Genomic DNA, 24,622 nt, shown 5'->3' on the forward strand with positions numbered 1-24,622 from the left:
CAACAAAGCTGTCTTGACGCCTCACCTAACATTTGGAGTCCCAGAGAAGCACTTACAAGACAATGTCTAGAGGAGAACACCAAAATTGTGGACATGTGTATAGATACAAGGCACCTTGCAGTACTACAATGTAATCTTGTACATCAAAGAATTCAGCCATGAACTCAATGTACAAGCCGACAACCTTCTGGCCTGGCCAAACATGAAAAGAAACACACAATCACAGCCACTGCATTACAGGTCCAGACTACTGCTTCCGTGACAGAGGCCCGTCTCTGTGTGCCAAGCGCATAACAGGGGTGATAGTGTCTGGCATGGAGGTGTACATCCCTCACTCTTTCTTTACCTAAACCTTCCAAACCTTGGTTTAACACAGCCTGTTCTTGTGCTATACATGATAGAGAGGTTGCCCACAAAAGGTACTTGAGCCTTTCATCACCATAATCTCATGCACTTTATATTTCTACTGGGAACCATGCCAAGTCTATTCTCCAACTAGCCAAAAACTCCTTCATTAATTGAAAGTGTCAAAATCTTTCAAGATCTAACTCCCCTCATGACTTCTGGCATCTAACCAAAAATATCTCCAATAACTTTACTTCTTCATCTCTAAAGCTGAACTCTTTGCTCAAACCTTTGCTAAAAACTCTACTTTGGATGATTCAGGGCTTGTTCCTCCCTCTTCTCCACCCTCTGACTACATCATGCTACCTATTAAAATTCTTAACAATGATGTTTTCATTGCCCTTGCTGGCCCAAACCTTCGGAAGGCTTATGGACCTGATGGGGTCCCTCCTATTGTTCTCCGAAACTGTGCCTCCGTGCTTGCACCCTGCCTAGTCAAACTCTTTCAATTCTGTCTGTCAACATCTACCTTTCCTTCTTGCTGGAAGTTTGCCTGCATTCAACCTGTTCCTAAAAAGGGTGACCGTTTTAATCCCTCAAAATACTGTCCTATTGCTTTAATTTCCTGCCTATCTAAAGTTTTTGAATACATCTCCAAAAGGAAGATTCTTAAACATCTATCACTTCACAACCTTCTAACTGATCGCCAGTATGGGTTCCATCAAGGCTGCTCTACTGGTGATCTTCTGGCTTTCCTTTCTGAGTCTTGGTCATTCTCTTTTTTAGAGATTTTGGTGAAACTTTTGCTGTTGCCTTGGACATATCAAAAGCTTTTGATAGAGTCTGGCACAAAGCTTTGATTTCCAAACTACCCTCCTACGGCTTCTATCTTTCTCTCTGTAACTTCATCTCAAGTTTCCTTTCTGACCATTCTACTGCTGCTGTGGTAGACAGTCACTGTTCTCCTAAATCTATTAATAGTGGTGTTCCTCAGGGTTCTGTCCTGTCACCCACTCTCTTCTTATTATTCATCAATGACCTAAACCAAACTTCTTGTCCTATCCACTCCTATGCTGATGATACCACCCTGCACTTTTCCACGTCTTTTCAGGGACGTCCAACACTTTAGGAAAGAAACATTTCACGCAGGGAAGCCACAGAATGCCTAACTTCTGATCTTTCTAAAATTTCTGATTGCGGCAGAGAAAACTTGGTATTGTTCTATGCCTCAAAACTCAATTCCTCCATCTATCAACTTGACACAACCTTCCAGACAGCTATACCCTCTTCTTCAATGACACTCAACTGTCCCCCTCTTTTACGCTGAACATCCGCGATCTATCCTTTACATATAATCTGAACTGGAAACCTCACATCTTATCTCTAGCTAAAACAGGTTCTATGAAGCTAGGTGTTCTGAGATGCTTCTGCCAGTTTTTCTCACTCTCCCAGCTGCTAACTCTGTACAAGGGCCTTATCTGTCCATGTATGGAGTATGCTTCACATGTCTGGGGAGGTTCCACTCATACCGCTCTTCTAGCCAGGATGGAATCAAAAGCTTTTTGTCTCATCAACTCCTCTCCTCTAACTGACTCTTCAGCCTCTCTCTCATCGCTGCAGTGTTGAATCTCTAGCTATCTTCTACCGCTATTTTCATGCTATCTGCTCTTCTGATCTTGCTAACTGCATGCCTCCCCTCCTCCTGCAGCCTTGCTGCACACAACTTTCTTTCTCTCACCCCTATTTTGTCTACTTCTCAAATGCAAGAGTTAATTAGTATTCTCAGTCATTTATCCCTTTCTCTGAAACTCCCTGCCTGCTTCTGTATTTTTACCTTCCTATGACTTGAATTCCTTCAAGAGGGAGGTTTCAAGACACTTATCCTTCAATTTTTGACTACCACTTTGGATGCTTTTCTGGGACTGGCATCTTAGTGGGCATTTTTTTTTATTGGATTTTTGTTGCCTTTGGTCAGTGTCCCTCCTACATTAAAAAAAAAAAAAAAAATAGCAGTGCACAGCCGGCCATTCAGCGATGCTTGCAACCCAGGATGACCCCATGGATCACTGAATAAATACTGGACCATATAGCAATTCCAGCCATTCTCACCTCGGCTACAACACACTACTGAAGAAGGGCTTAGAAACACGAAATCACAATCTAGTGAAAATGACTAGTTTCGGCGGTCATAAACCTAATTACAAAAGAGAAAAGGACAACTTAAAGAAGTTGATAAATGCTGAGTTATGAATAGCTACCACATTTAACAAATATATATATATATATATATATATATATATATATATATATATATATATATATATATATATATATATATATATATATATATATATATATATATGTCAACTTATAACTGCGATCGGTTCCAACAGACGTCATAAGGCGACCTATGACATAATCATCTCCCATCCCTCTTATCTGTCAGAGACAAGGGACAAGGGAGTAATACCTCATTCTCTCTCCCTATCATTCGTTCTGAGTCATTTTCATTTCATCCTTTCTCACTCTTTTCATTTACAATCAGTCTCACTCTATTTAGCAATCCTTAAGATTGTTATTTTGAGAGAGAGAGAGAGAAAGAGAGAGAGAGAGAGAGAGAGAGAGAGAGAGAGAGAGAGAGAGAGAGAGAGAGAGAGAGAGAGAGAGAGAGAGTTGAGGAGTAGAAAATTACATTTTCCTTTTGGTAGACATCTTGGGGGTGATATTGTACAAAAATTTCCAAATTGAGAGACAAACAAGAGGAAGAGTGTTGTGCTGGGAGCTTTGTCTAGGTGCATGAATGATGTGAGCATCCCCAGCTCTTAGCCCCCAGCTTATTGGCAGCACCAGAAGCTGGCCAGAAACCATTGTAGGGAAGGGGTCATAAATGTGGTCAGTCATAAGTCACATAAGGTTGTAAGCTGATGACTATCTGTATGTATATACAGTGGAACCTCAGTTTTTTTAACTTAATTAATTCCTGAATGCTGTTCAAAATCCTAAATGTTCAGAAATTGAAACTATTTTTCCCATAGGAATCAATGTAAAAATAGATTAATCCATTCTCAGACACCAGCCCACCCTATCTTAGTAGATAATGACCAATGGTCCCACAGTCAAGATGGCTGCTCCAAATCTCCAGCTTAGAAATTATTTATCCAGAAAAGACATATTGAATGAACTTAGTGACACATAACTTATTAGAAGATATTGTTTAGACTGTGCAAGTATTCTCTTTGTGACCAATCTAGTGAGGGAAGCCTTACAGAGTGACACAGGAAAGAGCAACCCACTTGCTGCCAAAATGATGATCATAATACTTACACATCTTGTTGCTGAGAAAAGCTACTGAGAAAATGCAATTGTGCTCTAGTAATGGCATTGTGGCTTATAGAGAGACCCACAGGAGGCTTGGGTTTATTCCTGAGCACCAAACCTTATTTCTTTACATTGAAGCTTTTCAATGTATCACATTTAACTTATTTCAAAGATTGAATTACTGTCTTTTCCCACTGTGTCTCTCATCCAAATATATAAAAATGAAGGAAATATTTATAGAAACTATGAATTAGTAATAAATGGCAGCTTTTTCTGTTTTTAGTATTTCAAATCAAGTAACTTTGTTAGGAAACCAAATTATGATACAGGAACTGAAGCAATCATGAGTTAAAAATCTTGTTCGAAAACCAAGTTGTAACCGAGGTTCCACTATGTACATATATATATATATATATATATATATATATATATATATATATATATATATATATATATATATATATATATCAAGACACTTATTCATCAGTTTTTGACTACTGCTTTGACCCTTTTATGGGACTGACATTTCAGTAGGCATTTTTTTGTTTTATTGGATTTTTGTTGCCCTTGGCCAGTGTCCTTCCAACATAAAAAAAAAAATATATATATATATATATATATATATATATATATATATATATATATATATATATATATATATATATATATATATATATATATATATATATCTGAACACAGTCATTATTATTATCTCCTTCCAGCAAACATAAACATTCACCTCAGCTTTAGTAATATTTACACTGGTTTATTCAATGTATAGGTATTTGTGCTCAAGAAAATACTACAATTTCAGTTCTGCATGATGTAGCTCATGCTAACTGTATTATCTTGCATAGTTTCAGACAAACTGGAGATGAAAAACAAGTTATATTATGCAACAGACTCAAACAATACCACGTTTATTAACTAGGTTGAACTTCATATAAAACTATTAGGATAGAAAAAATAGTAAAAGTAATATAGTAAATTTTGAAAATGAACCTAAATGTTCAACTCTAAAACTTTTTAAAAAGTAAATAATTTGAAAATCAACACCTGGAACTATTCATCTTAAAAACAATCTTAAGTGTACAGTATTTAATTTAGATTATGAATGCCTCAGTTTCTCAATGAGATTGGGGTGAGGATGATGTAAGGCTCCTGAAGAGAGAGAGAGAGAGAGAGAGAGAGAGAGAGAGAGAGAGAGAGAGAGAGAGAGAGAGAGAGAGAGAGAGAGATCTATTTCATTCATCAAGGAAGAGAATGGTACCTTAAAATGACACCTCCAACTGGACCCTCAAAGAACCAAATCATAGTGATAAAGGGAACTCTTCTTTGAAAGCCAAGGTTTGTTGTATAAATTTTGAGAATTTTGGTGTGTAGCAGCATAATAATGAGGGTTTATAGAAAGAATCTCTAGGTAGCAGTATTTGTCTTTGAAACATTTACACAAACAATAAAAAGAACTAAGTAAATAAATAAATAAAATGAAACTCAATATATTTGATTAAGTTTTGTTCCATGGCCAAAATCATGGGAGAGAGAAAAAAAAAAAAAAAAAAAAAAAAAAAAAAATATATATATATATATATATATATATATATATATATATATATATATATATATATATATATATATATATATATATATATATATATATATATATATATATATATATATATATATATATATTATATATATATATATATATTTTAACATGATCTAGACCTTAACTGAGCAGGCTGCATAAAAACTTTGATGATCTATGGGAACAAGGTGCTGATGGACTACTGCCATAAGTTCACAGCTATATAATAAGAGAATTGAATATAATGTGGAAATGCGAATTACCTGGTTATAACAGCACTGCATTCATTAAATGATTTTTTGTACTAAAATCTATTAGTTTTTATGGTAGACTTAAATTCTGTGATTATTATCCTTAAGTATTCTTAAATATGACAGAATGTCTTAAGTGTTTAAGCAATATAAAATAAATAGAAAACAACAGAGTTGTAAACATATTACAGTAACCTATCAGGCCTCCATTTCCTAACATATCTAAGCTCTTGCTCAGTTCAGGTCTTTACAAATAGGGTACTATATGTATTATTCATGATTCAACACATAAGACATTAATGATTAACTCCTTCAACAAAAAATTACTCTCTCTGTGTCATCAACACAATGTAATGAATAAAAGAAAGAATACATGTTACAAGTAGAGGACAGAAAACATATTCAGTCTTGCTCGCTAAGCAACTGGGTGCCTTCATATAGGATTCAATTGACTGAATGACAAATTTACGTTGTTAAACTTCATATCATAACAATACATACCAGTTATCAGTGTGGGTTCAAAGTAAAAACTACCAAGCACCTTGAAATGAAAACTCTGCCACCAAATAACAACAAAAAGTCTGACATTCATTATTTAATATCTAAAGAATAGTAGGGGTGACATGAGACACAATCAAATCCATACTTGTTAACCACCACTGTCTCACAACAAACACTGGAAAAAAATAAATAAATAAGAAAATAAATTAAATAATTAAATAAAGTGTTGTTCTCTAGCAGTAAGCAGTAAATTGCAGTCTGAGATATCTTCAACTCCTGTCGTTTGGTGCTTGAGGTTTAGACACAGTGAGCCACAATTCTGGATATGGAAAATATGGACAGTCTCCTGACTCCATCTCCAAACACAAAGAAATTGCAAATTCCCATATTCTGACCCTCAAATTAGCAACAGGCAAAACCTAGTACTACACATCTTCATATAAATATTACTCAAATACAACTGTATATGAATAGACATTTACATATCAGTTCATGAAGTAAAGCCCATTACAGTTCATCAATAGCATAAGAAGTTATATCTGTTGTATTACACCTTCAACTCTTTGGATATCTCTCCTATATACCACAATTACACAAAAAAAAATAAAAATAAAACAAAATAAAAAAGAAAGAAAAAATAAAATAAAAAATAAAATATTTAAGATCCAAACATAGTCTGACCAACATAAATATAAAATAGAGAAATATAAGTGATATGTACAACAATGTACAACCATGACTGAAAATGTGAAGTAAGAAAGCTCTAATAACTTTATATATATATATATATATATATATATATATATATATATATATATATATATATATATATATATATATATATATATATATATATATATATATATATATATATATATATATATTGTGTGTGTGTGTGTGTGTGTGTGTGTAATAGATGTTCCTTTTCTCCACTTATCCCACTGAAAGAGGATATAAAGAAAGGCAGAAAATTGCAGAAACTGATTAACCTTCAATGTGGGATGGAATTTTTTACGTACCTGTTACAGGGTAGTATATAGTAGTGTATAGTTTTCTCACTAACTCAGTTTTCACTGAGTTTCTGTTAATTTACATTTGTCTTGTATAGCTGATCTACTGTGTTAACATTACATTCAATTCGTTTTTACTACTTATACCTGCGCCTGGAGTAAGGTAATGCAGTATAAAGGTTTAGTCCCTCCAGGTTTTCTATCAGTAGATGATAATGATAAGGATGATGATGATGATGGTAATGACAAAGGCAATGAGAATGATAACACAGGCTCATATAGTGAATATGATGATACTGCCCAAGGGACATGCAGCTCAGACACACAACTGGGCCCTAAGAACCACACAATTTTCTTTTCACACCCATAACACATATGAAATTTTTGGGATATGGTTTTGTGCTTGTGGTCCCCATGCTGGGCTGCAAGGAGGACATCACGACACTAAGGAAAGAAAGGAAAAGGAGTATGATGAGGAGGGCTCACCGCTGTGGCCAAAGTCCTTGTGTAAACTGCTCTTGTGTCATGACACCATTCAGACCCAGACTCTCTAGGTGATTGAAGTAGAACGTCAGCTCACTTGTCACAACCCTGCAAGAAAATAATAATAGTGTGGTAAATGGATGACTAGGAATGAAGTGATGAAGAAGGAAAAAATAAAGGCAAATTAAGATTTAAGAGGGAAAAACTCTATCAAAGTTCAAGAGCAGAACATTATTGCAAATTGTAAACATTGGTATGATGAGACAGAGGTAAGCTAACAAAGAGTGAAAACAGAAACATATAAGACAATTCAAAGAAATACATGGAATGAACAGAATAAGCATAAAGGCAGTATACATAAGCATGATGTGACTCTCTCTCTCTTTCTTATGCCTTTAAGAGTGTTCCCCAAGGGGTGGTTCATTTCCATAATTTTAAATTACACTCCATCACCCATCTTTGGCTCCATTCAAATATTTTATCCATATTTTTGTAGTTACAATTAAATGTTCTCTTTTCTAAATAATTAAGTGTATCCACTTGTAGTGTAGCTATCCATTCTCTCCACCTTAATATATATGTAAATCAAGAATCTCAGTGCCAGTATGTAACCCCTGAAGGAGTGCCAGTTATTATTTTTAGCCAATTTGACTTTTCTCATTTCCCTCTGAGACAGTCTTCCATCCACTTCAACAATCTATTTTGTAACCCTATTAACCTACATGCTTAAATTTTTGGAACAGTCTCTTGTGTAATGGTACCCTGTCAAAAGCTTTCAAGTTTTTTTCTTTAGGTCCACATACACACAGTATATCTTCTTTCCTATGTTTTATCTATCACTTCAAGCAAAAAAACTCCCATGAAATTACTGTGATAATGCAGTGTCTTAGAATTTTCCACTTCCAATGCCTAGCAGTATTTTTCCAGCTAAATACTCATAACTAGGCTCTCAGTGTTTTCACATTTATTTCTAGTCTCCTGCTACATATTTAGTTTGAAATATTTTCTACTGGTTTCTACAAGGACTAATGTTTTATCTGAAAAATCCCCAAAAGAGTTGAGCATGTAATATTTTTGGCTGACAGGATATTGTGATGGCTGACACCATGCAGAGATGAAAGGACTGGGTGATATCAGACACACTGACTTTTCCAACAAACCTGAGGCGGGAGATATAAGTTTGTAGTACTGTGGTAAAACCCCAGTCTATACACGTGTTGTGGCTGATTGCACAAACATATCAGGAAAGAAGAACCAAGTTGTGAAAGGATGGGTTGTATTTCCAAAGAATAACCAAGGTGTGAAAGGATGGGTTGTATTAGAAGAAAGCAGCAACTCAGGGAAGACACTGGGAGGCAGGATGTCAACAAACAATCTTCACCAGTGTCCCACTAAGATTTGGCATCAAAACATGGTTGTTTCTTTCATGTGTACCAGGATTTATATATGGGTATGTTAACTGTATAACTTAAATGGATAAGGTAAGGTCATATAGATAAAAAATAGTATTTGTCTCAAGGTGATGATACATCCCAGACCCAAGATAATGTGCATAGTATTTAACTCGTTTTTATATATTTCTTGCTCTCTGCTTGATGGTGCTGGTTAAAATTGTTCTTAATATTTTATTAGTTTGTTTGATAACATACAAATGACAAAGATTTTTCCCCAGCTGACCAACCTTCATATGTAAAATTCAGTCGGCTGGTGAATCTGGCAGTTTTTCCAGACAATAGCAAATGTCCCAATTCCTGCCCCTCTTACAGTTCCCTCAAACTGGGCTAGCTTCCCCCCAAGTCACCACTTACATGTCTTGGTGCAGGATTTAATATAGGTTACAAGGTCCTGTTGAATCTTGCCCCCTTTACACAGACAATCATAACACCAGGTTACACAAATGAGGTCGCCAGCCAGTTTCACCCACCCACAGGCAAGGGAATATTACAACAATTGCCAAGCCACTCCAACAGCTGGTAAAGAATCAATAGCCATGTTCTAGGAAGGGACAATCACAACAAGGGACTCCCACACACTTAAAAGATTGAGGTATAACACCTCATTGGACAACCATCCTCAAATAACAAATCCAACCCACTGTCCAATGAAGTATTATATCCTCCGGCTGAGTAGTGTCATTTACAGCCTCCTGGATGGCAGGCCTTGATAGGGCCTGAGGAGGGAGTAAAGTTTCACTACACAGCTATGCACTTAACATCCTCTGTGGCCAAACACCCAACAGGAGGCTTGACTAACAGTAGCATTTAATAAAACATTGTGTACACAAACTGCCCACAAAAACAACCAGGAGGGTCGTCGACCACTCACTGTTGCTAGGAATTTGACTCAGGAGACAAGGAATCACCTCATAATATACACAAAGTGCCTTGCAAGGAAAGGCACTCACAGACAGATTGATGGAAACACCTAACATTATTCATATAATAAGTAGGCATGTACTGCTGTAAGCTACTCAAGTACTCCTTAAAGCAACTGGCCCTTCTAACTGTATAACGTCCAGTCTCCACTGAACATGCTGCCTACCATGATATGTCCAACTTGTCCAAGCTACAGACAGTGACTAAGCGTGGGAATGCCCAGTTTGTGCTTATCATAAGGGTATGGCTCATGCTAGAGGAGGGTGGGGGTGATATGGGGAAACACACCCCACCCCGCCTGCTGCCTCGCCTCACATTCACAGTAGGCTGCTAAATAAACAAACACTTTCTGAAAATAATTATGATTAAGCTATGTGATCTGGATGCATTCTGACTTCTCTGTAGGCAAGGGTAAGACCTGAGCTGAAAGGACAATTGGAAATAAGATAAATAAAATGGAAAAGAGGGACAACTTGATACAGGATGAAATTAAAGTAAACTCAAAGGCATGCAGCAGGCAACTTTCACATGTCTGGCATTCATGCTCAATCCCTCCTACTTCTCTCTCTCTCTCTCTCTCTCTCTCTCTCTCTCTCTCTCTCTCTCTCTCTCTCTCTCTCTCTCTCTCTCTCTCTCTCTCTCTCTCTCTCTCTCTCATTGTTCATCTTTTTATTTCACTTCTTACTCCCCTGAAACTTATGCCCTACATTATATATATATATATATATATATATATATATATATATATATATATATATATATATATATATATATATATATATATGTGTGTGTGTGTGTGTGTGTGTGTGTGTGTGTGTGTGTGTGTGTGTTTGTGTGTGTATATGAATGCACTGTTCATTGTAGACTGTTTAGGCAGGAAAACTGTAAAGCACTGATCAATTAGATGCTTTGGCAGGCACATGTGATTCTTCCAGAGCTGCCAGTCTATGCAAAGAGTGTTGTTGGTGTTGGGTTCTCCTAACACCATGTTGTGTCTCCTTCCCTGAGTTTAAAATATGCACTTACAAAGTTAATAAGAGGAGATATGACGTGGGGCTTAGTGTTGGGATTTACTAACACCAATGTTTAAAAAAACTGAGCCTAAGTCTTCTCTATCAATCTCTTCCATTCCCTCTTGGATTATGTATATCACTATTAGGTTTCTTCTCTGTCTCCTTTCTTCTAATGTTGTTAGCCTAGCCCTAATTCTTTTAGTCTTTCTTCATATGGGAGATTGCTCAGTCTTGCTGGTATTTTTGTTGTAGCTCTGTATTCTTTCCAGCTTTATGATTTCTTTCTTTAGTCTTGGTGAGTACACCAATGCTGCATATTCCAATCTTGGTCATATCATCAATGTTATCAGTTTCTTGATTATATCTTCATCCAGGTACTTAAGGCTGTCCTTGTATTTCTGAGTAGGTTATACACTTCTCCAGTTATTTTATTTATGAGCTTCTCAGGCAATAACTTATCTGCCATAATTACTCTCATGTCTTACTCTTCTGTTATTTTACTAATTCTTTCATTGGCTGACAAATAATTCCCTTTAATTTTTTATGACTCCTTTTAAATTCCATCAAACTGCACTTATTAGCATTCATTAAATTCCATTTGCTATTTACAAAATTTATCTTATCAAGATCTTATTGCAGGATAGCATAGTCTTCTTGGTTAGTCACTTTCCTCATTATCTTGGCATCAAGATAATGGCATCAAGTAAACATACTTATGTAACCCGTTACACCTTCTACCATATAATTTACATACAATATGAACATAATCAGTGCCAGTACACATCCTTGTGGAGGGTCCCGCTTATCACCTTCCAGTGATTTGGTATTTTGATTTACTGTCCTTATTTCTCAACTGAGTAAAAAATCTTCCATCCATTTTAGTACTGATCCTCCAATTCTTGCTTCATGTTTTGATTTCCATATTAGCCATTTGTGCATCACCTTATCAAATGCGTTCTTCAAGTCCAGGTATATACAGGCTACCCATCCTTCTCTTTCATCCATTGTATATCACTTACCCTGGAGTAGAAGCTTATTAAATTTGTGGTACACAATCAACTTCATCTGAATCCAAATTGCCTTTCTGTTAAAATGTTGTTAGTCCCCAGGTGAATGTCCATTTTTTTTTATTATTCTCTCACATATCTTTGCTACTACACTTGTTAGCAAAATGAATCTGTAGTTAAGAGGCTCTTCTCTATTCCCATTTTTGTATAATGGAATTATGTCTGCCCATTTCCAGTCCTTTGGGACTTTTTTTTAGTCCAGTGAGGTGTTAATTAAGTTGCAAATCTTCTCAGATAGTTGAGGACTATACTCCCACAGAACCCAATTTGATACACTATCTGGTCCTGCCACCTTCCTCCTATCAAGTACATCCATCATTTTCTTGACTTCTTGTGTTGTTGTCCTTATCCTTGTTAATTTGTCTTGCCAATTTAATGTTCTGATTATTTCAATGAAGACACTTTCTCTAGTGAAAACTAACTGAAAACTATTATTTATCATCTCTACTAGTTCATTTATACTTTCTATCATTTCACCACAGACTATGAGTTTCTTAATATTATCTCTGTTTTTTAATTTGCCACTGATATATCTGTGGAATAATTTTGGTTCATCCTTGCATTTGTCAGTAATATTCGTATCATAATTGAGTACCTCAGTGGGAGAGTGATCCATGTGTCATTTTTTAAAAACATCACATATCACTCCTAAAGTTTACTGCTACAAAATATCAAGTATCTCAATTTTAGAGAAATACATACCAAATTAATCCTTGAAGCCTCAGCTTCCCAATGGTATGAATAAAATTTTGATCAGAATCAATTATCATTTAGTTATCAATAATCAAATCAAACAATGGATTTGTGAAATTCAAGTAATGTGATTTTCTAATGTTCACTAACAACAATAGCTTGTGGGCTATTGACATCACTACCTGAATCACACATAGCTATTGTGATAAATCACAAAAAAACACAGAGATAATTCAAGTTAATGACATCACAGCAAGTTCATTGGCTGCGCACTGCCTATGTCACAGATGTCCACACCACTGGCTGACTGTCCATGATGTCACAAAATACATCATCCCTGCTGATGTGTTCATTAGCTGGTTCTTGTCTCAGCACAGCTGCTGGCACTTAAATCATTCTCTCATGGAGTCAACTAAGCCTGGGCAAGCCAAGTCCATTATGCCAAAAGTACATTGTATTGTATAGCAATTTCAACCATGTTAACTCAAAGGGAGAAATTCAACTCCCACCAGGCAGTGCAGGAGGTGCAGGTCGGGTTGTTGAGCACAAAATCAGGGTTTGGTGGCTTGTGGCACTTGGATCACTCTCTCATGGAGCTACTCAGTTCTTCTGTTCATTTCTTCTTGTCTTACCATATTGATTTTTTTTATCTTTTGTAATTGGTCCAATTGTCTTGCTTCATGTTTTTTTGCCATTTGTTCTGTATGGTATGGTATACTTTTTCTTTTTGTTGTCTGGCTTGTATACATTTCCAACTAAACCACTCTTCCCTTTTTTGTTAATTTTTTTTCCAGTATCCATTTATCTACTCCTTTTTTGTATGTTTCTTGGAAGATGGCCCATTTTTTTGTCAATGTCATGTGTTGAAGAATAGGTCCCATTGTGCATACTCAAAATACTTCCTTAGTTGCTGGAAATTTGCCTTGTTGTAGTTATACTAGTCTTTTATGCGGTCCTCATTTTTTATTTCCATATTCCCTTCATTTGGTCAGAACCCTATTAGTGCATGGTCACTCTTACTAATTGGGTTCTTGTACATCACATTCTCTATTAAGTCCACTTTCTTCTTAAAAATTAGATTGAGTGGTGTTGATTTGTTGCTCCAGCAGAATCTCGTGTTTTCCTCAACCCACTGTGAGAAAAGGCTTTCCGTGGCTAACTCCAAAACTTTGTTTCCCCTTGACACATTGCCACTTGCCATTAACCAGTTATCTCATGGTGCTTCTTATAAAGTCACCCATTATGAGTGTGCCATCATTTTCTTTGAGTAAAGTCTTGAAGTGATTCCTTGTGTAATGTGTTTTTTTCTTGTAGTCTTGTTGTGTGTGTGTGTGTGTATGTGTGTGTGTGTGTGTGTGTGTGTGTGTGTGTGTGTGTGTGTGTGTGTGTGTGTGTGTGTGTGTGTGTGTGTGTGTGTGTGTGTATGTATTTACCTAGTTGTGACATACGGGAGAGGAACTAAGTTTGTACTGTCCCGTCTCCATAAGTGTTTTTATCAAACTTTTCCTTAAAGTCATGAATATTTGTAGCACACACCACTTCCCCTTCCAGTCCATTCCATGCCTCTATGCTTCTATGAGGGAAGCTAAACTTCTTTATGTCCCTTCTGCAGGTGGTTACTTTTAGTTTTCTTCCATGTCCTCTTGTTTCTCTTTCGTTCATTATAAAGAGATGTTACCCATCTAGTTTTTCCATCCCACTCAGCAATCTGTACAATGCAATCGAGTCACCTCTCTCGTTTCTTTTCCAAGGTTGGGAGTTGCATTCTAGCTAGTCGCTCCTCATATGACAAATCTTGCAATTCTGTTATCATCTTTGTTGCTGCTCTCTGTATTCCTTCCAACTTTCTTATGTGCTTTTTTTTCATATGGTGACCAAATTACTGCTGCGTATTCTAATCTTGGACGTATCTTTGTGGTGATTATTTTCCTCATCATTTCTATATCCAGATAAGCAAAGGCAACTCTTATGTTTCTTAGTAGGCTGAGAGTTTCACCTAAGTTTTTCTGGTGATAAATTCTCTGAGAAAATCACTCCATCACTCCCAGATCTTTTTCTTGTTGTCTTATTTATTGTTTCATTTCCCATCTTATAGTTATAGCTACACCTGTTTTTTTTCCAAATTCCATCTTTTTACACTTACCAGAGTTAAATTCCATTTGCTATCTGTTGCTCCACTCCCACACCTTGTTTATATCTCTTTGTAATTCTTCACAATCTTCCGTTCCCTTCACTCTTCTCATAAGTTTTGCATCGTTAGCAAAAAAGACTCACATAGCTGGATACATTCTCCACCGTATCATTTATATACACCACAAACATTATTGGTGCCAACACTGACCCTTGGGGGACACCACTTAATACTGGGCTCCACACTGATGTCTGGTCCCTAATTACTGTTCTCATCTCTCTGTCTTTAAAGAAATTGTCCATCCAATTTCAGCATTTTTCCATTTACACCACCTACCTTTTCCAGCTTCCACAGCAGTCTATTATGCAGCACTTTATCAAAAGCTTTTCTTAAATCTAGATAAATACAGTCTGCCCAACCATCTCTCTCTCCTGTATGATATCAATTACTCTTGAATAATAGCATAATAAATTAGGGACACAAGATCTCCCTTTTCTAAAAGCCAAATTGACAAGTTGTGAGAATGTCCTTATCTTCCAAAAACTTGGTGCATTTGTTTTTTATTATCTTTTCACATATTTCTGCAACCACACTCATCATCAAAACTGGTCTATAATTTTGTGGGTCTTGTGTGTCTCCTTCTTTAAATATGGGTATGATGTTTGCCCTTTTTCCAATCCTGTGGAACTATTCCTTCATTAATAGAGATACATATGATGGTATGTAATTTACCAATAAGCTGGTTACTACATTCTTTTATTACCCATCCTGACACTCCATCCGGTCCTTTGGCCTTTCTCACTTCTAACGTTTTGATGATTTCATCAACTTTCTCTTTTGTTACTTGAAATTCCTCTATTTTTCCATTTTTAGGTGTGCACAATAGCCTTATAAACTCCTTTTACTTTGTAAAAACTTCCTTAAAGCTCTTATTCATCATTTCTGCCATTTCTTTTGGGTCTTTATGAACCACTCCATCTACCATTAGCTTTCCTATACTCACTTTACTTTTCAGTTTACCATTCACATGCCTATGGGAGAGTTTTGGCTCATTTTTATACCTGTCTATTATATCTTTTTCAAACTGTCTTTGTTCATCCCTCAGAATCTTCACTTAATCACTCCTTGCTTGTTTGTAATTATTCCACAGGTTAATTCTTTTACTTTTCCTCCATTTTTTCCATGTATCCTTTTTCATCCTTCTTGCTGCTTTGCATCTTTTATTAAACCACTCTTTTTTACCAGTTATTACTGTCTGCTTTTTAGGCACAAACTTTTTTTCACCTTTTTATATATTTTAAGAAATTCATCACACTTCTCTTGGACTCCTGTAGCCTTATGGAATCTATCCCCTCTCTCTTGAAAAAACTTCATGTTATCAAAGTCTGCCTTATAGTAGTTTAATCTCCCAGCATGGTGTTCTTCATTCCTTTGATTCTCTATTTCCTGACTTATATTGAGTTCTATGGTAGCGTGGTCACTTTTGGCTAACAGACACCCTATGTGAACATTCTCAATTCCTTCTGGTTCCTTACTAAATAACAGATCTAGTCTTGACGTTTCTCCATCTTTTCCAAATCTTGTATCTCCTTTTATCCATTGGGTTAATATATTATCCATTGCCAGCTGTAATAATTTATTTCCCCCAGATGATTCTGTTCCCTCCGTGTGCCACTGTTCCCAACACACCTCCTTACAGTTAAAGTCTCCAATCATGATCAATTTATCACCACTTAGCACTTTCTCTGTCCAGTTCACTGTATCATTTATCATTATTTCATATTCTTCATTTGACCAGGCATTGGTTTTTGGTGGTATGTACATCACTATGTATTGTCTCTTTTTGCCTTGTGTACTTTCCACTCCAGTTTTTATTGCCTCAGCTAATCTGTTGCCATATTCTATTTCAACCACCTTTAAGCTTTTCTTGACAAGAAACATCACTCCTCCTTTCTTATATGTTCTAATTCTTTTCCATAAATTGTATTGATTTTGCCCAATGTTCTTTACCTCTAACTCATCATATAATTTTATTTCTGTGAGGCCCATTATATCTGGACTTTTCTCATTTAAATAAACATTTAATTCCCTTAATCCCGAGATGAGTCTATTAATGTATAAACTACCTTCAAAATGCCCTTTTTCCCTTAGCTTGTTTCTCTGTTCTCCCCCCTGTTCAGGTACCACTTCCTCGCTTTCATGTCCAACACCCTCCAATAGAATATCTCCTCTTCCGATCTCTCTTCATTTTTTGCCTTTACTTCCTCCCTCATTTTAATTAACTCTTTTCTTTCCTTTTCATTTAAGTCTCTTCTCAGCCATATGTTTTTTGTTGCCTCATCTTTAGCTAATCTCCAGGCCCCTGTCAGAGTCTCCTCAGCTTCCTTCTGCAATTAAAATTTTATTCTTATGGTCTATGCACTTCTAACTAACTAATGGGGAGCATATGCCGGGGGGTACGTCGCCTCACTCACCAGCCACATCCACCAAAGGCGATCCCTCTGAGCGAGCTCCCATGTGGCCACCCTGTCCATCCCAAGCCGATCCTGGCATGATCTATCGAGTTTCCCCAGCCACGAGTTGTGTGGCCGTCCCCTTGGCCTCCTCCACTCAGGGTTGTCTCTTACAGAGAGAACCCTATGAGCAGGGTCAACATCGGGGAGGCGAGCCACGTGCCCGTATAGCCGGAGCTGGTGTTCACGGACTATGCTGGTAACAGACCTTGAGCCAGTTTCGTGAAGCAGTTGCTGGTTTGACACAGAGTCATTCCAGCGATACCCAATGATTCTGCGAAGACACTTGGTACCAAAGACATCGAGATGCCTCTCCAAGCCACTGTTAAGTGTCCATGTCTCACAGCCATACAGCAAGACAGGGAGCACCAGCGACTTGAAGACACGGATCTTTGTCTGCCTGCATAGATATCAACAATGCCATATACTCGTGTTGAGCGAGTTCATAGCAGCGTGGGCCAGACCAATCTATCGAGTGACTTCCTGGTGAGAACCACCATTGTTATGAACTACGCTACCAAGGTAGGTGAAACTCTCCAAGACCTCAATGTCCTCGTCACATGCATGGACAGACCAGACTGTGTCATCTAGTTAGCCTCCAAATGCCTGGACCTTGGTCTTGGTCCAGGAGACCTCAAGTCCCAGAGGTTTTGCTTCCTCATGCAGTGCCTCAAGGGCCATGACCAGGACATCCAACGATTCCGTGAGCAATACAGCACCACCAGCAAAAACAAGGTCGATGACCCTGGTATTACTGACAGACACTCCACAACGACTTTGATCTACAACCTTGCCCAATATCCAGTCCATGCAAGTGTTGAAGAGCGATGGAGCAAGAACACATCCCTTCCTCACCCCTGAGTTCACAGGGAAGAAGTCAGAGATGCCGCTCCCATGCTTCACTGCACTTTCAGTCCCGGAGTACAGACCAGTCATAAGACCAATAATCCTTGCAGGAATCCCACAGACACGCAGAATATCTCAATGTCCTACGATGCACTGAATCAAACACCTTCTTGAGATTGACATAAGCTGCAAGCAGCCCCTGCTGAAACTCAAGTCGCTGTTCCATGAAGACTTGAAGTGCTAGGATCTGGTCAATTGCTGACTTACCAGGCATAAACCCGGACTGTTCAGGCCTCTGATGCCTCAGCAGTTGGGATCGAATTCGCATCAGCAACAAATGAGTGAGCACCTTGCCCGGCATACTGAGCAGTGTAGTGCCACGGTAGTTGTTGCAGTCCTGGCGATCCCCTTTCCCTTTCCAGGTAGGGACAACTAACCCCCTTTTCCAGTCAGGAGGAATGGTACTGGACTGCCAAACAGCAGACAGAACCGCATGCAACCCCCGGATCATGGTGTCATCCCCAGCTTTCAGCATCTCCGCACTGATATTACAGATACCTGCGGCCTTCCCACATTTCAACTTGTTCACAGCCTCTCTCACCTCAGCAAGAGAGGGCGGAGTTTTGTCTACTGGTGGGTCGGCAGCCAACATCTGCACATCAACTAAGGATAGCTGTCGGCTTGGAGGTTCTGCCATGTACAACTGCTCAAAGTACTTGGCCCAACAAGATTGAACCTCATTCACATCTGACACTATCCGCCCATCAGCTGTATGGATAGTGCTCGTCTGTGATGTGGATTTGGAGCGGAGCTTTTTCAGGGCTCGGCGAGCAGGCCGAAGGTTGTTTGTGTTGAAACAGCCATCATCCTCAGCGAGTGTCCTGACGTACCTCTCCTTATCCCTCCTCAGAAGAGCTCCAGTCCGACATGACAGGGTCCAGTAATGTCCAAAATTTCCAGCCAGTCTGGCAGCATGACTTTCCTCAATAGCTCTCAGTGTCTCCTCCAATGCCACACCGCTCCTAGACCTTGGGCGCTCTCCAACACACTCCTCGGTAGCTTTGAGAGTTTCACGTTTGAAAGTATCCCACAGCTCTTCAGGGTCCTCCAGGGTGTCCAGCACCTCAAACCAATTAAAGACTGTCACTGCATACTCTTGGGCACATGTTGAGTCCCTCAGTTTCTCAAGATGAAATCTTGGAGAATTGTATCTGGAGATTTTCTTGGACTTGATATGTATCCTAAGGGTTGCAACAACAAGCCTGTAGTCGGTAGCAAGGAACTCAGCACTCCGGTAAAACCCTGCAGTTCCGAAGAATCCTCCAATGAGTACTCACAAGGATGTGGTCAATCTCCTTCGCCACACCACCAGCACTGCTGTACCAAGACCAGCGACGAGACTTTCATCTCTGGAACCAGGAGTCCCCAATCCTCAGCCTTCTGAACTTTGCGAAGTTCAGGAGGAATGAACTGTTGACATTCCTGCTACCAGAGCCATGGGGACTGACACATAACTTGTAGCCATTTCTCTCAGTCCCAGTCACTGCATTGAAGTTGCCCAAGACAATGAGTGTGTCGCGGGAGGGGCACTGATCGACTATGGAGTCAAGCTTGGCATAGAACATCTCCTTCTCTTCAAGTTCACTTGTCTCAGTAGAAGCATATACTGCCACCAAGGACAAGAAGCCCAGAGTGTGCTTCAGCCTCAACAACATTATATGCTCATCAAACGGAGTAACCCCAACCACGGAAGACTGCAGTCTGCTGGAAATGCCTATAGCTACTCCCCCAAGACGGGCGCCATTGCAGCAGCCAGACCAGTAGTAAGTGTAACCACCACTGTTGATCTCACCACTGCCAGGCCTCCTCACCTCAGAGAGCCCCACTATATCCACTCTCAGCCTACTGAGTTTCTCCGATAGATGAGGCAGACGATGATCATCCGAGAGAGTCACGATGTTCCAGGCGCCCACACTTCACCTGTAAATATCCCAACTCTGTGGTATTCTTCCACTTCATCAATCAGACATCTTCTCTCCTCTTGTAACTTTCTCACCACTTTGTTTACTATCTCTTTCAGCTCTTTCTCTCTTACTGCTTTGTTGATTTCCTTAATGGGGAGTTTTCAGAACTAGTGGTTGTCACCAGGTGGCAGCACAGACACAAACTCTTCTCTCACATACAAGCAATATCAGATATACCTACAGTGTTATTCTATTTACATGAAGATGCAATGGGCTTATATAATGTATTTTTCTACATAATCCCTTCTAAGTAGTAACACAAGTAAATTCAAACTCTTTCATGAACAAATGTATATAAGTTGATTTTCTAGTGAATCAGCATTTAGATTTATTTGGTCATCTTAAGATTTCCAAATGAATACACTCTTGATTGGAAACGTCTTAATCTAGACGACAGTAAACATAAAGCCAACATGTCTGTGACAGTCAAAAGTCCAAATTACATAGATCTCCTTCCTAGTTTATGGAAACAGCAATTTTAACAAAAAAAATTAGCAACTTCAGTGTCCTGGCGATAGTAATGCTGTATCTCTAACCAAAACAAACACCTGACTCGGCCGTGCTGGTTGAACTTAAGAAACACTTTGTTGGACAAGAAGTTGAATGTTGCTGCGGTGCCCATCTCCACTATGCCCTAAGCAATGGATTACGGTAGCTGGACACTACAGCAGCAGCAGGATCGCCTGAGAAATGTTTCTTTTGGTTCTCGATTACTTTGTCTTGTTGCTCGCTTCGTGAGAGCAATGCTAAAATCCCCACAAAAAAAAAAAAACTAGAGCCATATATCACAATGTTATTGAGTAGGTTGTGTCATACTATATAGTAGTGAGATTTTTTATTTTTTTTCATTGTCCAAATCAATAGTTTTTATACTTGTAATATGCCTTATTTAAGACAATGCTAGCAGTTTACTCGATAATCACAAAAAAAAAAAAATAATTTGACCACATTCTCTCAATATTATCCATACCGGATACTGAAAAGTCGATACATCATTTCAATAGTATCAAGATGATCAATGTTCTATGCATCTTTACGCACCTGGGATTTACTACAACAATATTTTAGTTCTCTTTCCTACAGTTAGATGAGCAGCAACGACATCTAGCGGTTTAGTTCCGAAAACTCCCCATTTCCTTAACCCCAAAGACAATTATACATTTCTTTTTGTCAACTGTCTCTCTCTTACAAGAGACTCATTTGTCTTGATAACATTTACCACCTTTTGTGTTATTTTGGCCCCATTTAATTGTTCTTCTATTATTTTCTCAAAGTTTACTGCCTCTCCTTGTATGATCTCTTGCTCACTCATTTGTTTCTCCAACTTATCTACTTTCCTCTCAAACTTTACCTTATCTCCTTCTTGGAGCTTTTTCCATGCATCTTGCCTTTCACTTAATTGCACTACAGTTTTGGTACTTCCTTCCACTTTCTTACTACATTCCTTAATTTCTATCTCCAGAGCATTGCACCGATTTCTTAGCTCTAGGTTTTCGGCTCAATCCCTTCAGTTCTTTAATTTGGCTTACCTGGGTCTCTTCCATAGCTCTGAATCTCTCCATCAGTTTTTCCATGTCACTCTCCAGGGCCAACACTCTTCTCTGCCATAGTTTTGTGCTAACTCACTGTCACCGGCACAAAACCCTGAGAAGTTGTTTTCTCCTGCTGCCAACTCATTGCTCAGCATAAACAAGCCACTTCGGTTCGGCTCCATTTTTCCCTTTTAATTTTCTTTCAACTCTACTTTTAGAATCACCTCTACCTTTTTCCTATTTCATTATGGAGACAGAAACAGTACTGCTTCAAACTCCCTATACCACAACTGGCTTATCTTGGTGATCGCAGAGCTGCTACCCGTGCGTCCTTCCAGCTTGGCTGCTCAGGTGTGTGTGTGTGTGTGTGTGTGTGTGTGTGTGTGTGTGTGTGTGTGTGTGTGTGTGTGTGTGTATTTACCTAGGTGTAAAATACAGGACAAGAGCCACACTAGGCTCATGCCGTCCCGTCTCCATATTGACTTTTATCTAGATTTTCCTTAAATATATGAATTGTCTTTGCACATGCAATCTCATCCTTAAGTTCATTCCACACTGTTATACTTCTGTGTGGGAAGCTATGTTTCTTGATGTCTCTTCTGCAAACACTCCTTTTCAATCTCCTTCCATGTCTTCTTGTGTCTCTCGTATCTGGTATCAAGAGGTCTTCTCTGTCCAACTTTTCCATTCCTTCCAATATTCTATATATTGCTATCAAATCACCTCTTTCCCTCCTTTTTTCTAGTATAGTCAGGCCCAATCTCTTCAACCTTTCCTCATAACTATATTCTCTTAAGCTTGCAGGGATTTTAGTTGCAGCTCTCTGGATTCTTTCCAACTTTCTTGTATCCTTTGTCAAACTTGGTGACCACACTAATGCTGCATACTCCAATCTCAGATGTATCATCGTTGTTATCAGTTTTTTTTATCATATCTTCATCAATATAGGAGAATGCTATCTTGATGTTTCTCAGCAGATTATATGTTTCTCCTATAATTTTGTTTATGTGCTTCCCAAATGATAAATTATCAGTAATAATTACTCCTAAGTCTTTTTCTTCTGATCTGATAAAGATTTCCTTATTCCCTAAGTAACAGTTGCCAACTGGTCTTTCCACACTTTTCCAAACCTCATCACATTACATTTTTTAGCATTAAACTCCATATTCCACCTCAATGACCATTCATTAATCTTAATTAAGTCTTGATTTAAAGCATTGTAATCCTCTTCATTTGTTACTTTCCTCATAATCTTAGTGTCATCAGTGAAAAGTTTCATGTAGTGATCCACCAAGTCCTCCAATTATTTCCAATTTCCATATTAGTCTTCTATTTGGAACTTTATCGAATGCTTTTCTCAGATCTAAGTATATGCAGTCAGCTCATCCATCTCTCTCTTGCACTATATCTATTACTCTTGAATAGAAACTTATCAAATTCATAACACAAGATCTTCCTTTTCTGAAGCCAAACTGTTTCTCTGTTATCACCTTGTTGTCTTCTAGGTATTTCACCCATCTGTTCTTGATAATCTTTTCACAAATCTTCACCATCACACTTGTGAGCGATACAGATCTATAATTCAATGGATCTTCTTTACTTCTGGTCTTATGGATTGGGGTAATATCCAACCGTTTCTAGTCTATGGATACTCTACCTTTTACCAGGGTAGTGCTAATTATATTGTGCAATGCTGAGACTAATTGTGAGCTACACTCTTTTAAAATCCAACTTTAGACACCATCAGGACCCATTGCTTTCCTTACATTCAGATCTTCCAATATATTCTTTACTTCATCTACTGATGTTTTAATCTCCTTTAGGTCGGTCCCTTTTTCTAACGCTGTCCTCTCACCTCTGAAATCATTTTCCTTAGTAAACACAGAGTGGAAGTATCTGTTAAACACTTCAGCCATCTCTTCTGGGTCATCCACTGTCTCTTCTCCAGCTTTTACCATACTTATTTCATCTTTACTCTTTAATTTCCCATTAATGAATTTATAAAATAATTTTGGTTGGTCTTTACATTTCAAAATTTTTCTTCTCATCTCTGTGAGTTTTGACATATTCATTCCTCTTTCTTATAAAATTGTTCCACAGGTCCAGTCTCTTGTTTTTCTTCCACTTGTTCCATGCTTTTCTCTCTCCAATCTAGCTGTTGCACATCTCCCTTATTATAAATGTCCAGGAAAGCTGTCCGCTTTTCCTCTATGTCTTCCTTTTGAATAACTGTTCCAATTCACTTTACTGAAATACTTCCTAAGTTGTCCAAAGTTAGTCTTGCTGTAGTTTAGCCATTCTCTTCTGTGGTCCTCTTTCCTTATACTGAGGCTATTATCCATAACTGTGAACTGAATCAGCACATGATCACTTTTTTCTATTGGGTTTATGTATTTGTCTTCTACTATTTCTTGTTCCTTGGTGAAAATTAGATCGAGCCTTGAAGGTGCTTCATTTCCCCTAAATCTTGTCATCTTTAACCCATTGTATCAGGAAATTTTCAATAGCTAGGTCTAGTAGCTTGTTCCCCATGATGACTCACTGCCTTCTGTGGTCTAATTCTCCTAAGATACCTCTTTACAGTTAAAGTCCCCCATCAGGAGTATATCGTCATTTTCCTCAAGCAGCTCTGCCAAACATGTCCTTGTATCCTCAAGCATTTTCTTATATTCATCCTCTCTCCAAGAGTTGGAATAGGGGGGAACATGTCACCACAACATTACAGTATCTTCCCATATTCTGTCTTAAGCTTATTTTCAATACTTCTGCCTCCTCCACCCCATATGTGACAGATTCCACTAATAAATCCTTCCTTACTAGAAGCATCACACCTCCTCCATGTTTATTTTTCTATTTCTCATCCATAGGTTGTATTTTCCTTCACCAATATTTAAGATATCTCCTTCACTTGCCAATTTAGTTTCAACGATTC

The 24,622-nt window shown here is 38.1% G+C and overlaps 1 protein-coding gene across 4 annotated transcripts in view; it reads right to left on the reverse strand.

Moving 5' to 3' along the window:
• Positions 1-24,622, reverse strand: part of LOC135093042 (vacuolar protein sorting-associated protein 54-like) — a 351,426-nt gene that overhangs the window by 109,822 nt on the left and 216,982 nt on the right. For all 4 annotated transcript variants that reach the window (XR_010263179.1, XM_063991923.1, XM_063991915.1 and 1 more), the window contains exon 21: positions 7,500-7,604. Coding sequence is in view for 3 of the 4 variants with exons in the window: in XM_063991923.1 (XP_063847993.1) it covers positions 7,500-7,604 (105 nt within the window). In the remaining variant the exon portion in view is untranslated. The remainder of the gene's footprint in view (positions 1-7,499; positions 7,605-24,622) is intronic.

This window comes from Scylla paramamosain, chromosome 3 (assembly GCF_035594125.1).
Source record: "Scylla paramamosain isolate STU-SP2022 chromosome 3, ASM3559412v1, whole genome shotgun sequence".
NCBI classification, from domain to species: domain Eukaryota; kingdom Metazoa; phylum Arthropoda; class Malacostraca; order Decapoda; family Portunidae; genus Scylla; species Scylla paramamosain.